We start from the raw sequence: 19058 nt of genomic DNA, 5'->3' as shown, positions 1-19058 counted from the left end.
TTGACAAATGATGTTATGATCCATAACTATAGCATATCAAAATTGGATTAATAATAAATGTTAGTTCTTTCTCATGTATTGTTAACAATTTATGCTATATTTTTTACATTAATAGATCAAAGAATACATGAATTAAAAAAAATAATAAAAAAAATATTGATAAGTCTCTTAACATTTTATACAATTTCCTTGTTTATATTTTGTAGGCATTGAAGTAACTTTGTGCATATCTAGTAATTACTAGATTTATCAACTATAATTTCTATTTCATTTTTAATAGTACATATTGCAATTCTAAAATATATTCAGTTTTATACTCATTTTTAATAGCAAACAAAAGTTCTTTGTCCTGGGGGCTGTAGTGCTCGAATTTCTTCTTTTACAAGGGTTAACCTTATGGCTTAACTTAGTGGGTTCGATATTAGAACCAATATACCTCTAAAAATTAGAATCAATCTAATATTTATCATATACCATTATAAAAATGATATTTAAAAAATACCTCTCAATTTTACAATTAATCTAATATTAATCATATACCATTATAAAAATAATGACATTATTGATGAACAGTAAGTTCCAATATACCAGTAAAAAGTAAGATATCACACAATATTATGTGTGACCCAGCACAAAGTATTAAATTTGTAGCGGCCTGTCAACACGCATCGCATCTCTACTTGACAGATAGGCTCATCTTAGTGTAAAGAAGTAAAAATGTCAGTTCGGATCTCTCTATTGTTTCTCCCCAGTCTCATGGCCAAATTATAATTCTCAAAACTTTTCCTTTTCATTTTAAATAAACTAATACTAACTATATTTTATAAATGATAAATATGATTACACATAGTATTGTCAATATTTAATCATACATAAAATAAACCAAATATAAAACATAATATATCGTGGAATTTGTTATGTCTACAATTTGGATCATTGTCTCTACATATTTATTGATACATAAAGACATCTATCAATCCATTACAATTATAAGGGTGCTCGAACATTCTAATAAAATTATTAGAGCCAGTGGTGCTATAATGGTGCTTTATAGTTATCGGTCACGGTTCCTCGAACTGCTCCTCATTGAATATTCCGAGCGGAGCACCTGACGCAAGGCAAGGCCATTGCCTTACCGGTACGCCACAAGAATATCTACGTATCTATATATACGAATATACACCTATCCTATACGAAACACTCCGTGGTCAGTACTGAAATAACTGAAGTACCCGTGAGAACCTCTTGGATGGGGAATAGGGCTACCATATGGCGCAGACCGGTGGACGTTGAAGTCTGCATTTAATTGAAAATTCATTTAATAGAAAATTAGAGCCATTTTTTGGTTTTTGTCAAATTACTCATAAATATCAAGGCAAAGCACCCCTTTTCAGTTAGATAGCAAGAAACTAGATAAAATTTACTACAATCCCCTGCCAACAGTTATATACACACTAGAGCTGTCAAGAACCGTCATTTTCAAGAACCGGTTCCAAAGTCCAAAAAGGACCCGGTTCCGGAAGAACCGTGATCGGTTCCAACCCGGAAAAGTCCGGCTACTTTTTTCTTATTAACTTCCCGTAGGGTAAGTTATTGTAATGGGCCGAAAATCGAAATTGAAATTTTTTACATTTCTCGACGTTTTGAAGGTTTCTGAACATTTTGGCATACCTCAAAAAAAATGGATGTGTGTGTATGTATGTGTGTATGTATGTATGGATACAAATTTCCAGTCACGTTTTCGGGCGCACGGATCAACCGATTTGAATGGTTCAAAAAACATTCGATTCCTATTGATAGGGAGAAAAAGCTGATTAGTTTTTGGCAAAGGCAGGTCCAGCCGTTACGGAGATAGGGAGCAAAGAGTGCACAAAATAGAAATCGAGTTTTTGAGAGAACGCAGTATCCGATTTGAATGATCTAAAAACATTCAATTAGTAATGATTAAGAGAAGTGTTTATCAGTTTTTGGCAAAGGCAGGCCCAGCTATTTCGAAAATACGGAGCTAAATGTGTAAAAAATGGCTGTTTTTGAGAGAACTAAGTGTCCGATTTAAATGATTCAAAGAACTTTATGCTTGTCTTAACAAAATAATTGATTTTGGAAAAAAAAATTTTTGTTTCATTTTTTTTTTTTTGATCTTTTGTAAATCGAAAATAATTCAGATTTTATTTTTAATTCTGACTATAGTTCTAATATACTTTAAACAAATAATTTCAACTTTGCAGTTCAGTTTATATAATACTTATAAATATTAGACAATGTTACAATATTTATAATAATTTATTTGAAAGCATTCAGTATTCCATGAACATTTCGTTACGGTACGGGAAGTTCCAGCAATTTGCCTTAAGGCACGATGCCACCCACCCCACTAGTTTTTTTTTTTTTAGTTTTTTGTATATCGAAAATATTTCAGATTTTATTTTTAATTATGACTATAGTTCTAATATACTTTACAAATAATTTCAACTCTGCAATTCAGTTTATATAATGCTTATAAATATTAGACAATGTTACAATATTTATAATAATCTATTTGAAAATATTCAGTATTCCTCGAACATTTTGTTACGGTACGGGAAGTTCCAGCAATTTGCCTTAAGGCACGATGCCACCCACCCCACTAGTTTTTTTTTTTTTAGTTTTTTGTATATCGAAAATATTTCAGATTTTATTTTTAATTATGACTATAGTTCTAATATACTTTACAAATAATTTCAACTCTGCAATTCAGTTTATATAATGCTTATAAATATTAGACAATGTTACAATATTTATAATAATCTATTTGAAAATATTCAGTATTCCTCGAACATTTTGTTACGGTACGGGAAGTTCCAGCAATTTGCCTTAAGGCACGATGCCATAATTGCCTCAAGACAGAATTCCACTTACAGCTAGTTTATTTATATAATTTAAAATTATGGATATTGCAGCTTGTAACTAATAATTTATACAATTATGAATTTATTATTCTATATTTTTCATGACTATTCTCATTTTTTTATATAAATTCTGCTTGTTATTCCGACTTGATTCAAAATTGGTGCAATCGATTCTCATCAGACTCTAATCATCGGTTTAATCTAATATCAAAAACGTGTTAGCAAAATTCTTGTTATCGCTTGATCTACAGGAAACTATTATAATTAGTATGTATTTTGGGCATCATTAAACGATTTTTTGTATATATTCTTGATATATTTATGCACATGCCGTAAATATCGTGGGAAACTTTGTTCGTGTAAACTTATGGGACATTACCTGCTTTACACGACGCATATAAAGCATTATTTTAAAAATTTAATACAACTGCATTATGCTACAAACCCATATAAGAATATAGAATATTTATTAAAGAATTCCACTTGTACTTTATCGTGATAGATTTAAACGTGGGAATCTATAATAACGTATGGCGCTGAATAAAAAACAAGCTGTTTAATGCATGATATGTTTAGATAGATCTGCATCCATGTGAAAGTTTTTTTTGCAGAAAACATGCTGAAGATTATGACCTAATTAAACAACAATTATAATAATTACACACGGGATGGACACATAGAAAAATAATAATTAAAAGTACTAAACATGTTCTACTCATTGCATAAGAAACCCTGACACAACTATTACTTTTAAGTTTTGATATGCAATACAATATATTTTACCAAAAATTTATTATTTTTAGATGACCCTGGAAAAAACACAATATATCATTTTATAATAGCATGACAAGTAAATTAAAAAAATTACGACAATGATCCTAGCAATGCCAGCTCTGACCTTAGACCAAAACGGTGGTAAAATCAATGCAGACAGCAACACATTTATTCTCCAAAGAAAATCGTCTCGACGTCTGTCTAGTACAAGAGGTTTTAAATCTGCATTATCGATTCCATTGAAAAATGATGAAGAAATTGAGTCAAGTCAAGAAGAATTTGAAGAAATCTCGATTCCAATTTCATCAGAAACTGATAGTACTACTGGCTGGATCAGGGTGTACGAAGGACTTAGTTGCGAGTCAGAACACAGTAGAATAGTGTATTTGACCCATTGTACTACTACCAGAGATGTCTGCAGGTAATAAAATAGATTGTTGATTTATTTAAATTAATTATAAAATAATATAAGTTAGGGCTGAGCTTAATGATTTGGTGGAAATAAGGTCCACCACACATAAGACATTGAATCTAAGTTTGCTCCCTGGATGTATCCCAAGGTATATATCGTATAGGACGTTGTCCTGTACCCATTTCTACAATTTTTAATATAATACATTAATATTTACCGTTTAGCTAAAAATAATAATTTTTGTTTTTTAAATTACTCTTAACGCCAAAATGCATATACATTTATAATATGAGCGATGTTAAATGTAGAACTGCGTTAAATAAAATGATGAGTCTCAATTCCCACACTATATTGGAAATTGAAGTCTTTTAAACGGTATAACATAACCATAACCATAACATAACACTGGTACTTCATGTTGGATTAAATTAATTTAATTTTTTATTATTTAAGATATCCAAAATTGCATCTTAAACTTCTCCTAATTGTTATCGTAAGGGCCGAATTGTATGTAATCATCTTTACTTTCCCATTTGTTGTTATAAAGTGAAATTTTTACGAATTGTAAAAATATTGTGGAAAGATTAGTAAAAGATGCAGAGAAATTATATATTGAACATAAAAACTATATTGAAAATTTCCGAATCTAGAGTTGGCGCCCCCTAAGGCGTGCGCTCGTATTTTTCGCATGCATCGCATTAAAGATAGGCTGATTAATACTTAATTTTATATTTTAAGTGAATTAATTTGTCATATCCTGTTCATATGTGTGTCATTCAATCTGCGATACATATACTGCATTCTATATTATTTTAATTTCTGGAACATCTCAACTGCTTTTCGGCAATAATAATGTAGTCATTTCATTTTTCTTATTCATAATCATAAATTTATTATACATATCCTCATATTGTCTAGATTCATAAGTAAATTGAAATTTTTGGCAGATGATAGTTTTCATTTGTTTTCAATGCAAGTGATGACATGTCATTTTTTGCATTTTTTCTATTTATTTGTACAATATTGCACATACATCCCAGTACTTTATAATTACAAACATCCTAGAAAATTTCCTTAACAAACTTCAGAAAGATTTATCAAAATTCGAATAATTGTTTATAAGGAGTATACAGTGAGTGCTTGTAATTTAATATGAACTTTAATAGCAATAAAGCTCAAATTGATTTTACGTTTTAGTTAGAAAACGTTTGCATGAGAATAAGAAAAGGCTGTTTTTAGGGTTGACCCGGTTTATTGCCGTTAAATTATTCGAATTTGTCTCGCCGTAAGAACCATCCTTGGACTTCAACAAACATTTAAAAAAAAAGAATTGGCCAAATTGGTCCAGGCGTTGTTGAGTTATGCGCTTACCAACACAGTATATATCCTATATTTTGGAGTGCAAAGGAGCAGATGACAATATGTAGAAAAATAGCAAGAAGTATTTTCATAATTAGGAATTAACTGGGAATTTTACTGAACGTTTGATAGTTGCTTAGGGTAATGTGTTGCCATGTAGTTTGTTTGGTTTTCACAGTATAATTACTACAAATTGAACTATTGTGCCCCATTCTATCCTGTTGATAAAATTATTATTATTATCTATCTATTTATTACAGGGATATGCTCCTTCCTCCAGAGTTAACTCTATGGGTCTCTTGCGGCGGAGTGCGCCCAAGGCGCCTCGGCTTACGAGAACGTCCTTTGGCTCTGCAAGACACATTTTTGCGAGGAGTAGGTTACACAGATCCTTCTCGACGTTCTCGGCTAGGAGTAGACACACAATTGCGATATTTGTTTCAACTTAGCACAGGACCTGCAGCAAGTTCTCCTAATGCAGGAGCAGCCAGTGGTCATCTGCAAATTCTTAAGGGACATGTGTTTCCTCAGTGGAAGAGCAGACCTGTTGCTCTTTTTGCTAGCAAATTGCTTATATATCCTGGTAAATAGAAAAAGGAAAAAAAATCTTGAAATTAAATAGAATTAACGAATTCGTTCAAAATTGGTAATACATATGTTTTATTAATATCTGCGAATATATTAGGAATAGGAACCATATGTATCTAACCATCAACTAACTAATTATAGTAGTAATAGTACCTATCTAATTATAGAAGACACTTGCTACAGTAGACACCAGATACTTTGCATAATTTATATACTAAAATAATATTGAATTTATACCATATATAGTGCTAATATTTATCATTATCCTTTACTAGGCTATGATGAAGGTCAGCCAGATATTATAGATTTATCAGGTGGTGTTGTGGAACCAAAATCACCACGTTGTGGGCGATTGTTATTACGAGTGGCACCACATAATTCTTCTGAAACAAATACTGTATCACCTCAATCAATTAAACACGTTTTCTTCGGTTTCAATCGAACGTGGGAAAGAGATATTTGGCTCGAATGGCTGCAAAAGGTAAGTCTGATTTATTTATTTATATGAGATTATATATACATATATGTATTCTTATATGTATATACATATATATCTCTTGAGTTGTGCCTTGTTGTATGGCAACTAAACTTACAACTTGAATTGAAAAAGACATAATGTAAGGTATAAAACAAACTACATATACATGTATATATACTATGTATTTATATGTATACGTGTTATACATATATACATATATGTGTATGTTAAATGAAATTATTAAAAAATATAATTATTTGTATTAATATATGACTTATCCCTTTGTCAGACATCATTCCTTGAGATATATGATGGTCGGAATTATTATTTTGGTTTATTTCTTTTTCGAATTATATTTTTTTTTATTATTTTTTCAGTAATATTAAGTATTATAATATTTTTATTGATCATGTTTTTGTTTGTGTTTGTGTCTTAATAACTTGTGTAATTTAATTCCACTGAGGAAGTCAAATTAGTTTTCGAAACGTATGGATCAATTTAATTTATTTTAAGAAACAAATGCTAGTTTTCACTCTATTTTATTATCTGGATGAATGCGTGTTATCATCACCTAAAAATTATATATATATATATATATATATATATATATATATTAGGGTGGTCCTTCAAATGGTCACTTTCGAATTTCCTTGCTCCCGGGGGCTCAAATGGTTCCAAATTGATAAAAACAATTCTCTGAAAGTTTTAGCTCTTAATATTAACTTTTAGATAATGCACAATTTAATCAATGGAAATAGCATGGAAAAAAATTTTAAAATAAAAAAAATATTTTTTTGGTATAATAGCAACAAATGAATTAAAAGTGAAAATTTTTTAAATTTTTTTCATGCTATTTCTATACAAAACTTTGATTGAATTGCGCTCTATCTAAAAGACAATATTAAGAGCTAAATCTTTTAGAGAATTGTTTTTTATCAATTTGGACCCATTTGAGCCCTTGGGAGCAAAGAAATTCCAAAATGTCCATATTAAGGACGACCCTAATGCATATATATATACATGCGTGTAAATTTATTAGGAAATGTAGATATTTATAAATTATTATATATCAACCAATATGTTTAAATGGCACATCCCTTCATCATACTTGATACCTTGAGGCATGGTGGTCGAAATTATTATTTTCGTTTATTTCTTTCTCGAAGAATATTTAAAACGTTTTTTTTATTTTGCAATAACATGATTGTTGTGAAGTAATATTTTCATTGATGTTATTTTTGTTTTTGTTTGTGTCTTAACGACTTGTAAGTTTTATTTCCAATGAGGAAGAGTCAAATTGGGACTCGAAACGTATGGATTTATTGAACTTATTTTGAGAAATATATTTTAATTTTCTTGGGATGGATGCCTGTAAAGAAGTATTTTGGTTTGGTCAACATATTTATAACCATCTGAAAAAAAAATGAATATCTTACAAATCTTTGATTGAATTGCGCTTTATCTAAAAGACAATATTAAGAGCTAAAACTTTCAGAGAATTGTTTTTTCATCAATTTGGAACCATTTGAGCCCTTGGGAGCAAGGATATTCGAAAATGACAATTTTAAGGACCACCCTAATATATATATATATATATATATATATATATATATATATATATATATGTGTGTATTTTTTATTACCATATATTTGTCATTTAATAGGGCAATAAGTGCTCGAATTACTATGATACCGCAATAATGTGACGTGAATGCTTAGGTTTACAATAAATCTGCATGAGATTATTAGACTATGACATTAAGATAACTGAAAATGCTAATTGGGCAGAAAAATAACGATTACGAAAGACCCGGACTGATGATTCAATTTATTTTTGTGATCGTATGTTGCTTCATAATATTTATATCACGTTGTATAAAAAAGTAAACTATTCTTTTAACATATGTTAGTTGGAGTCTTCTGTTAGAAATATAATTAAATTGAGGATAAAATAATTAGAACAAAATATTTTAGGCTAAATTACTTAGGATGAAACCCATAATAACGTTCAGTTACATGTTCAGGTTATAAACTTAAATAGTTAGTCTTCTGTTAAAAAAGAAATTAATTTTCCAGAATCATTTCAACAATATGTTGATAGAATATCTTACTTTAATTGTAGTTTGTATGTGTAATCCAATAAGAACGTTCGGGTTCAGTCATTTGATTATGCATTTATTTTTGTATTTTAAAAAATATCTTTATAAAAATATTTTTTGAAAGAATTTCTCATAGTTGACATTTTTAAATTATATAACTGTTCAGTGAATTGTTGTGAGCATTCTCTATTTGTTGACGGTTTGTGATCTTGATGGCGCTTGTTTTTTTAGTGAGAGCGACGATAAGCAAAATATAATTAGAATCTATGAATTATTTATTAAATCAATTCAATTTTTAAGTTATAAATTCATATTTATAAATAGGTGTATAATAACTAAGTTATTTCATTATGGATTGAATAATTGAACAAAAATATCTAATGGTATTTCGTGAGCGATTCATTAAAGGTACTTAAATTGTAATCTTAGGAATAAGGTCTTAGGAATAAGTTCTTAGGAATAAGATCTTTGCAGTTTAAGGTTTTCGCGGTTTGTACTTATATTTAATACCTTCTGAATATAAACAAATGTACGATATTTTACAAAGCCATTTTCGAATTAGATTTGAAACACTAGATAAATTCGTACCCACGTCCGGGTATGGTAACCGTTAAAAATCTATTTTTCAATACTATTTTAAAGTATACTGAGTTACTGTAGAGCAGCAAAATATTAAGCAAAATTGTAAATTATGTCTATACAAGTTTGCTCAATATTTGATTTATATTATTCAAATTGTGCAAAAGTTATAAGCGATATTATAAACAAATGCATAAAATTCCATGACGCCAGTTTTACGAGTAAATTTATTATTTTATGATAATTAGATCGGCATTTCTATTTTATAAGTATCATGTATCAATGCAAATTAACAAAATCACAATTTTGTCAAAGGTCACAATTAATAAAAAAAAATAGAGAAAATAATTTAAGGATTATAACCAAAGCATGAGAAATTAATTAAATCAACTTTATTACAAAATTAAACAACTTAATTAATTAAATTAACTTTGTTACAAAATTAAATAATATTCTCATAATTTATTGAAAAATATAAAAATTGTTCTAATGCACTACCTACCTTAACATATTATTTATCCATAGTTAGTCTCTTCAGTCTCCTAATATATAATAGCCTCAAATATTTAATTAGTTTATTTAATTAATTTTGCACTTTAACGAGCTGTTAGAGTTATATAATAATGCAATTCATATGCATATTTAAGATAATTTAAAAAAAATTGAAGTACATTAAATTAATAATAGTATATCTTATACAAGTCCAATTAAAGTAAAAAAAAATAAACAGAATATAGAATGATATGTATTGCAAATATATAACATACCTATATAATATTATTCTTGTTAACGTGTATTTAAAATATTTTTTTCGCCTGATCATATTTTTATTATTATTATTGTTTCAACAGCAATCAGAACTCTTACTTTACATTCTCTATAAGCTGTTTGTTAAAGACTTATGACCCAATATATTTTATGAGAAGCAACCCATCGGTTTACCATTCTCCTATGTGTGGGTTTATATTAGCTCTTATGTCAAATATTTATCATATGATCGAATGATGCAGCTATGTCTACAAAGGACTTGTTCCACTTGAAATTATATTGTGATAATCATATTTCTGGTGGGAACTTTAGTTTGCCTAATTCGAATGCCAAAATCCACTGATCGGACGTCCGGGTATGGTGGTCTTTAAAACATTCAATATTTTATATCATTTCCATTATTTTCGAGTAGATCTTTTAAAACTGGAGCAAGTATGAAATAAAATAAGAGTGTCCATCAACTCTGAACCTAATTTTTGGTCACGCTCAGGGTATCGTCTTGTCTTCGAGGTACAAGAATTGAAGCGCGTGCCCGCTCTTGTGTCTTGTGTTTGCGCCCGTCTCGTCTAATGACCGACGAGATCATTGCGCGGAAACGAAAAAGATCACTCGGAATCGGAGGATGTGTAAATAATAATAAATAATATGCGTTTCCCGGAAAAAATAATAAAAAAAAGAACGACAAATTTCTAATAATATCTGTTTTTGTAAAATAGTTCAAATATACTATAATACTTTGGTAGTATGCAACTTTTATACTGAATGTGAGCGAAATGCGTTAGCCTTTATCGTGTTATTTTGGGGTTTTTATTTTTTTACTGGATTTTATTTATCAACAACCTATCAAGAATTTTATTATTTTACAATCTTGGTTAAACGCATCAAATTTTGATGAAACTTGCCAACACAACTTTAGGGCACATTTTTTAAAGAATGGCCACTCAAACTCGCCGAATTTTGAAAATTTTAAGTTTATGTTTAACGGAATGTTATGATTCTCGAAAACTTGGGGCAATTGTGTCATTATTTTTGACTATGATCTTAGAACGGTTATTTACGATTACGGATGCAAAGTTTACATGATCAAAATTATCCACAATTCCGAATAAATGGAGGCATTTTCAAAAAAGCTCTAGGTTGCACTTAAAAGCTCTTAATTTTCAAACCATGTGAGGTAATTTTTTTATATTTTTTTTTTTGAAAATTACGATTAATACTATCATTATTTTATAACCTGAGACACAGTATATATAAATATATATTTAATACATATGTTTTTTTAATATTAGTGTTTAAATTAGCAAATTCATAAAGGTATTAGAAGCTATGAGTTTGGAAATATGACAATGGTGCTGTGAAATTAGCATGTTTAATATTTTAAGTAGTGATAATAAATTCAAATTCATTCACTTTAGAGCAGTTTTTTTAATGGACGGCTTCTCAAAATTGATAAATTTTAAAAGCTCCTGGTTGCACTTAAAAGCTCATAATTTTAAAACTACTTGTGATTATATTTTATATTTTTTTCTTGAGAGTTACGATTAATACTATCATCATGTTGAGTTTTGAGACACCCTGTATATAAATATATATTAAATACACATAAATACAGTTTTTTTAAATGTTGTGCTTAATGGCGAAATTAACAAATTGAGAAATGTCGTAGAAACTAAGGGTTTTTAAAATATGATAATGGTGTTGCAAAATTAAAGATCATTCCTAATTTTTTATAATTAAATTTACAATTATAATAAAGTATGGTGGGGCACAAAGGTCCAAATTTACTTTGAGCAATTATATACAAAGTAAACCAAACCAATACAACAAACAACACATATCTATCAAACATTCATCTGACTATGTTCAATAAAACTCCCACCATTGTCACTTGGTTTTTTACCCCTTGGAAAAATAGGATAGTCAGGGGTCTAATTATACGCCTTATTCTTATTTTTAATTTTAAAGAATTTTTACGAAATAATAGCTACTTTATTCAACCAAATTATAAATTTCATGGGTACATTTTTTATGGAGATAAAACTGTATATAACCTTGATCTAGTATTTTCCTCATTTGGAATAACTAATTATTTATTTTTGCTTTTGTAAAAATAATTTTTATCTTAATTTATTTGTTTGTTTACTATTTTTTATTGTTAAAACCTTTGCCAGGGGAAGGTCATTTCTATCTCACTCACGTGTAGCTTTTATAGAGGTAATATAAAAAAACTGTTGAATTTAACTTAAAATTTACAACACAATAAAAATTATATTAAGGTCTCAAAGACGAAAAATGTGGTATATTTTTTAAAATTTTGAACCTGAACATATTATGGATTTTTTTTTAAATCTCGACTGAGAATTAAGTATTCAAAGGTAAGAAAATTCCTCCGATTCCCCTGTGCGATATGCGCGTACGTATTATGAGATAAACTAACGTCTCGAGTTGTAAAAAATATAAGATTATTATAACAATATATAACTGCTCTTTTGCTCGACAGAATAAACTTGAATTCAGTTACGAGAATGTCAAGCTCAATGCAACAAGCGTTTCAGTTTAGTGACCTGTTTGTGATTTTAATAGATTCAGATATAATATATTCCATTAAAATTTGATTTAATTGTGATTAATTCGATTGTGATGATCAGTGAACACGTGAATAATAAATAATAAATAAAAATTGTTCATAGATGGTTGAATTAATTAATTATAAAACTAATATAAAAATAATTAAAATGAATGGCTTATTAGATAAATAATTCCTCAACACGATTAAAATTATTATTATGTTTTTAAATTTATGGTAATTACAATCTTTAGTTATTTTACCAAAGCTATTATTCAGCAAACCTGTTACTAAAATGCCTACATTATTGTTATTATAGCCTAACAATTAAAATTATTTTGAGTATATATTCATTAGGGTTATAGTAGCAGTTCATAGAAAATATTAAAAAAAATGTTGTTATTTATTTAACTATATATAATTTATGAAAAAGAGATTTTCGTTTTTTTATAGTCAGAACTTGGATAAATTGATACTAACTTTTTCTTTTTAATAATAAAATATATACATTTCACTAGGCCACATGTAAGCCTAAAAGCCTATAGGCTTTCGTCTCTGCTCCGATAGTTTGACTTTGTTTTTACCCTTTCTTTACTATAATTGCGTATGTTTGCTTTAGGGTAAGATATCTAGTACAGTTTAATATTTTACATGATTTTAAATAATATCCTGAAAATTTTATCTGTATCTATTATTAGTTTGCGAAACTATGTCTCGCTCGGTGACCCGAAGTTCTTCAACAACTTGTCACAAAGTCTTTCAAGTATGTCCTCGATTTAACACTTGGAAACACATGTAGAAATGGATGGTAATTACTACAATCATCAGAGCCCTCATAATTAAAGCTTTTTTATATGTGCAACATCGTTCAAAAAAGCTATTGTACCCACCACCTTAAATTGTCCTAAGTCCTCAATTAGTTTTGGCAAGGCCAATTGCCAAAACGACAATTTTGTGCAATGTATTACCATAAATATGAGAAATTTGAAGACCGTGAATTATTCTATAAATCATTAGTAATGGTGAAATATTTTTGTAAACCCGAAAAATGCTAAAATTTGGATAAATGACCTATATTGACACATCTTTGTTTATCTAAGCATATATGTATACATATATGAGTGTGCGTAACCTTCTTGTAGTAAACATATATTTTTATTATTTTTTCGTATTTGTTGCTCTTACACATTTTTATTGGAATCACATTGGAATCTTATGCGTAAAATGAAATAAAATCGATTCGGTTACATATTTCGTGACTGATTGTTGGTCTGTATTAGATGCATCATCGAGTAAAATATCCCATTCAGCATTGAAATAATTATATAAGCTTATAAGTATATCAATATTTTTTGTCTTGTAGTAAATATACTGTCAAAACCAAACCAGGGGTAGTTTGACAAAAAATCACGAAATATCACGTGGGGGAGGGAGGGGTCTAGTAAAATATCACATGTATTTTTTACCTGAATTTTTGAAAAAAAAAAAAAATCAAAAATTCGTAAATGCGAAAAATTTTACGTAACTAAAAAATTCCTGTGATGGTATCACCAAGGGAGAGGGGGGGTCCTTAAGTATAAGACGTTTTGCCAAATTTCAATAATCTAGAGAATAGGTTAAATGCATGGCACCAAACAAAATTAAATGTTGTCTCCTTCGGTAGATTTGAATATAAACCAATACGCCGCAAAAGACAATCGTCTTTTCTATTACATCAAATGCGCAATAATTCAACTAAAAAAGTTTCGCAACTTAAATATCCGATGTTCAGTGGCTGCTTTAATCAATTTTACTTCACTTTCACTGAATGAATAAGTGGAGTTAAGCGCCATAATATATGCTAATGCAGCTATGTGTCTTTCTTGAAAATCGCAGGCCGTGAAGTGAGTGCGAAAACTTGCAAAGGATTTTATTTTCATGTTATCATTATTCATTCAATTCGAATGCATTACGAAGAAACCGTGTTAGTCGGACGGTAGATAAATATTTAAATTATAGTGCGCTTTATACAAGTTGATGAATGGTAATAATAAAAATTGTGATTATTGGTATAATACCTACACACATTTGTATATATATATATATATATATATATATATATAATAAATAAAATAAGATATAAAAATCTTAAAAAAAATTTAAATATGTGTGTGTGTGTAACTAATAAATTAAATTTGCATATAGTTAAATTTAAGTGATTATTCAGCTACATAAAAAATGTGTTATCTAAATTGTGTAATAATTTAACTATTCGATTAATCAACTTCAAAAGTGGTTCAACTTCAATATTTGGTGACAAACAAAGCGCATAATATAACACAGTACACAATTTTATACAAAGTTCTTTATTATTCCTTTATTTCTATATTCAATAAATTAAAAAAAAACATTACATTATTTTTGTGAATCCCAAGGTCCATGACATTCTTCAGAAGGTTTTCTTTATTTAAATCCATTTTTTAATTTTACAATTTTATTTCTTTTCATTGCTTTTAAGTTAGGTGTAAAAATTATTATATTGATAAAAAATCTCCATGGCAATTTTCAGAAGGTTTTCTATATTTGAAGCCGTTTGTTAATTCTACATCAATTTTATTTCGTTTCAGTTTTTTTTAAGTTAGGTGTAAACATTATTATATTAATAAAAAATCTCCATGACAATTTGCAGAAGGCTTTCTATATTTGAAGCCACTTGTTAATTCTACATCAATTTTATTTCGTTTGTTTTTTTTAATACATTTATTTATGAAAAATTATAATTAACAAATATATAGGAAATCTGAATTTAGTTCTTTTCCTGAAATTTTTTTTGAATATGAATATAAACTAGCTGTAAGTGGAATTCTGTCTTAAGGCAATTAGGGCATCGTGCCTTAAGGCAAATTGCTGGAACTTCCCGTACCAAAAATTATTATTTTTTGTAAAAACGATTAACATTTTTGAAAAAAATTTACTTCGAAAAAATAAGATTTTTGAGAAACTATAAATTGGACAAAAAATTACTTTTTTTTGAAAAAAATTTTTTTTTAAAAATTTTTTTTTAGAAAAAATTTTTTTAAAAAAATTTTTTTTTGAAAAAAAAAATGTTTTCTTCATTTTGACATATTTTGGAAAATCTGAACTTGTTTTTCAAAGCAATCGTACTGCTTTAACTGCATAGATACAAAATATAAAGCGCGTAAGCGCGGCGTCGCTGTCTAGCGGGTAAACATTGATACGGAACCCATAGAAAAATAAACAAAATTTATACTTATTGTTAAAATCTCTATAAAATATCTGAAAATTCGATGTGCATATGTCTAATGATCATTTTTGACCGCCAAATGGCATTTTTTTTTACTTTTTTCCTTAGATCTCCGAAACCGCTAGACCTGCCTTTATGAAAATTTGATCAATTCTTTATCTTGTCAATACAAGTAAAATGTTTTTTGAATTATTAAAATCGGACGCTCCGTTCTCTTAGAAACTGAGTTACCGTTTTCGGCACTTTTTGCCCGTATCTCCGGAACGGCTAGACCTGCCTTCGCCAAAAACTAATCAGCACGTCTCCTTATCAATACGAATCGAATGTTTTTTGAATTATTCAAATCGGTTGATCCGTGTTCCCGAAATCGTTGACGAAAATTTGTATCCGCACATACATACACACACGTACATACATACACACACACATACACACACACATACACACACATACACACACACACACACACACACATACATCCATTTTTTCTAAGGTATGCCAAAATGTTCAGAAACCTCTGAAACGTAAAGATATATAAAAATTTTCATTTTCGATTTTTTTGCGATTACTATAACTTACCCTACGGGAAGTTAATTATAAATTTTTAAAGTATTAACTAATTTATGAATCAGTTACTAAAAGTGAGCACCCCATATTTAAATAATAAGCATTGAAATTAAGAGTATATCTATTGAAATTCAAAGAATTCCAATTAGACGCATGAAAATTCCAATTGAAATCCAATTCAGGGCACAAAAAAATTACAATGGAAAGCTTATTCATATATATTAAAATTTAAATAATATTTAAAACGACTGTATACATTTATATTTTAAATTGCAATAATAGTTATATACATCTTTAAATATTGAATAATATCTAAATAATTGAAAATTAAACAATTAATTTCTTAATTTATTAAATTCAGAAATTAGCTAAAAATGATAATATTTTTTTCAGAATGTTGAATATTACGATATTTTTATTTATATCAATAATTTTCTCAATTAGAATTTATATTAATTCAATTAGAATATATAAACAGATTAAATAATATTAAAAACAATGTGTAAATAACTATAAAAATGTATAACTGTACTTTGAGTGAAAATAATAGTCAAATATTATTTTCATTACATCATATAATTTTAGAATTATTAATCATAAATTAAATTGATTTTTGAGTTATATTATTTTCAGTTATAAATAATATAATATTAAAAAATAATAAGTTTAGTAGTGTTAGATTTAAAAAAATATATTTAGGTCTACTAATTAATTCTGTGATAAAAACTCCAAAAACTAGTTTGAACAAAATTTATTAGTGTATATTACCAATTGACTATTACAATGAAATAATGAAAAACCTCAAAAATGGTTCTGGCAAGTTGTCGAACTAAGGGTAAAACCTCAATTTCCTCTGGAGCAAGATCAAAATCTGCTCCAAAAGTGACATTTAGTGATAGTGTGCAGTTAGATTCTTTAGAACTGGACTCTCTCGAACCGGTTCAAGAGGATGTTGACGAGGTATCATTATATGCAAAAAACTTTCCATGATAATATTTCTAATTAAGTAGTGAAATAATTACACCGAGGAATTAAAAAAAAAAACAGAAAATTTAAAATTATCATATTTTTTATTTAGGGCGCTTTTAGCCTAAGTTAAATAATGATATAAACGTATTGCCCTATACACTTATTAAATGATAATTAATTTTACATTATGAAATTTGTGATAAAGAAATGTTGAAAGATTTTGGAGTTTTTGTAAATTTATACACTATGAGGTTCAACAGTTAAATGTAATATTTAATATGCAAGTTAATTTTCTACTTCTGCAAAAAATTGATTGATTATCACGTGTTCCATTTATTGCAGTGTAATCTTTCTACTGATTGCTTTTTAATTGATTGCACGTACGAACAAAATTTATTTAATCTAGTTCAATATTTCATTTCAATAACACTTTTTTAATTTTTTTTTCAGGCAACAACTCTTGAAAGTGATCCAGAAAAAATTGACCTAAGGGGTGCTGGTTTACGAGGGTTGTCTGAACATTGTTTGAATGGTTCTTTACGAGTAGAAGAATTAGATTTGGGCAATAATGAGCTTCAAGGAGCAAATTTGGATTTACTTTTTAGACTTAGTAAACTTAAGGTAAGTTAGTCTCTTCGTATCAAATATTATATGATATCTTTATAATAGAAATTGATCAAAATTTTGATAATTGTTATCAATAAAGTTAAATTTGTGATAATAATTGATTTGTATCATGATTCTGATTGTGTAGCATTTTTGAAAATTCTAGTCAAGTTGCAAGCTGTAAATTTTATTTTACAAAATTAATTGCTAATGGTCAACATTCTGCTAATTGACAAGAGCTGTTAAATCCCAGTGCTATATTTTTTCACTATTTATTCTTAACATAATATGAACTAAATCATGCATATCAGCAGTGAATAATATTGCTTATAATTTTTTTAAATTTTGTATTCCTATATTAATTAAAATTCTGTTTTGATATGTGCAACATATCACAAATTATATTTTAAGAATAATTATTGTTTATTAAATTTATATTATTTTTTTTTAGGTTTTATCGTTGTCTTCAAATAATTTGGAACAATTTCCTAGATCTTTATTGCAATTATCTACAATCACACGACTGGATTTGTCTGACAACAAGCTCGAAAATTTGCCACAAGAAATATGTCTTATGACAAGGTAAGAAATATTAATAATATCTTGATGATGTGTAACCTCTTATTTATGTTTGAATTATCGAACAGTATCCACTCTTTGTAAATTTTTTCTTTAATGATAGGGAATGTATAAAAATAATCGTATTATCCAATTCTTTATCATTACTCAAGTAATTTTGATTGCAGTCATAAAAGCTTTCCAAACAATTATGTTAACTTACAACACATTCCGTGTGTTATTTATTGGTCGTGTTATAATAAGAATAGTTTTCACAGTTTGTGAAATTTCTTTTCCATTTTAGCAATATACCACGTAGTTGGAACATGTCATTGGTTTATAATTTAATTTTTAAGAAATATTTGATTATAATGTGATATTTTTTTTACAAATATTTCGAACAAGCGACCTAGCTGATATTTACCAGGAACTAATCATGACGAATTCCAATTAAATCTTTTGAACAAAGTTTGAATTTGTAAAATTGATTCAGGAATTTTGGCTAAAACGCTAATGAATAATTTTATCTTACCTTAAGTGGAAATTATAATAAAAACGGTTCGGTCAATTCTATAAAAATCAACAAAAATTTTTTTCGAGTGT

At 28.0% G+C, this 19058-nt stretch overlaps 1 protein-coding gene across 1 annotated transcript in view; it reads left to right on the top strand.

The window, feature by feature from the left end:
- LOC113373418 (protein phosphatase PHLPP-like protein) overlaps positions 1–19058 on the top strand; it is a 31703-nt gene that overhangs the window by 3566 nt on the left and 9079 nt on the right. Inside the window, exons 2-6 of the mRNA XM_026613716.1 lie at positions 3692–4083; positions 5694–6016; positions 6297–6502; positions 17742–17912; positions 18349–18479. Coding sequence (XP_026469501.1) covers positions 3761–4083; positions 5694–6016; positions 6297–6502; positions 17742–17912; positions 18349–18479 — 1154 coding nt within the window. The 5' untranslated portion in view covers positions 3692–3760. The remainder of the gene's footprint in view (positions 1–3691; positions 4084–5693; positions 6017–6296; positions 6503–17741; positions 17913–18348; positions 18480–19058) is intronic.

The sequence above is a fragment of the Ctenocephalides felis genome, unplaced genomic scaffold (genome assembly GCF_003426905.1).
Source record: "Ctenocephalides felis isolate EL2017-DRISC unplaced genomic scaffold, ASM342690v1 CF-g0.4_SCAFFOLD_01604, whole genome shotgun sequence".
In the NCBI taxonomy this organism is placed as follows: domain Eukaryota; kingdom Metazoa; phylum Arthropoda; class Insecta; order Siphonaptera; family Pulicidae; genus Ctenocephalides; species Ctenocephalides felis.
Note: the sequence above shows the minus strand (reverse complement) of the source record. Positions and strands in the feature narration are given on the sequence as shown.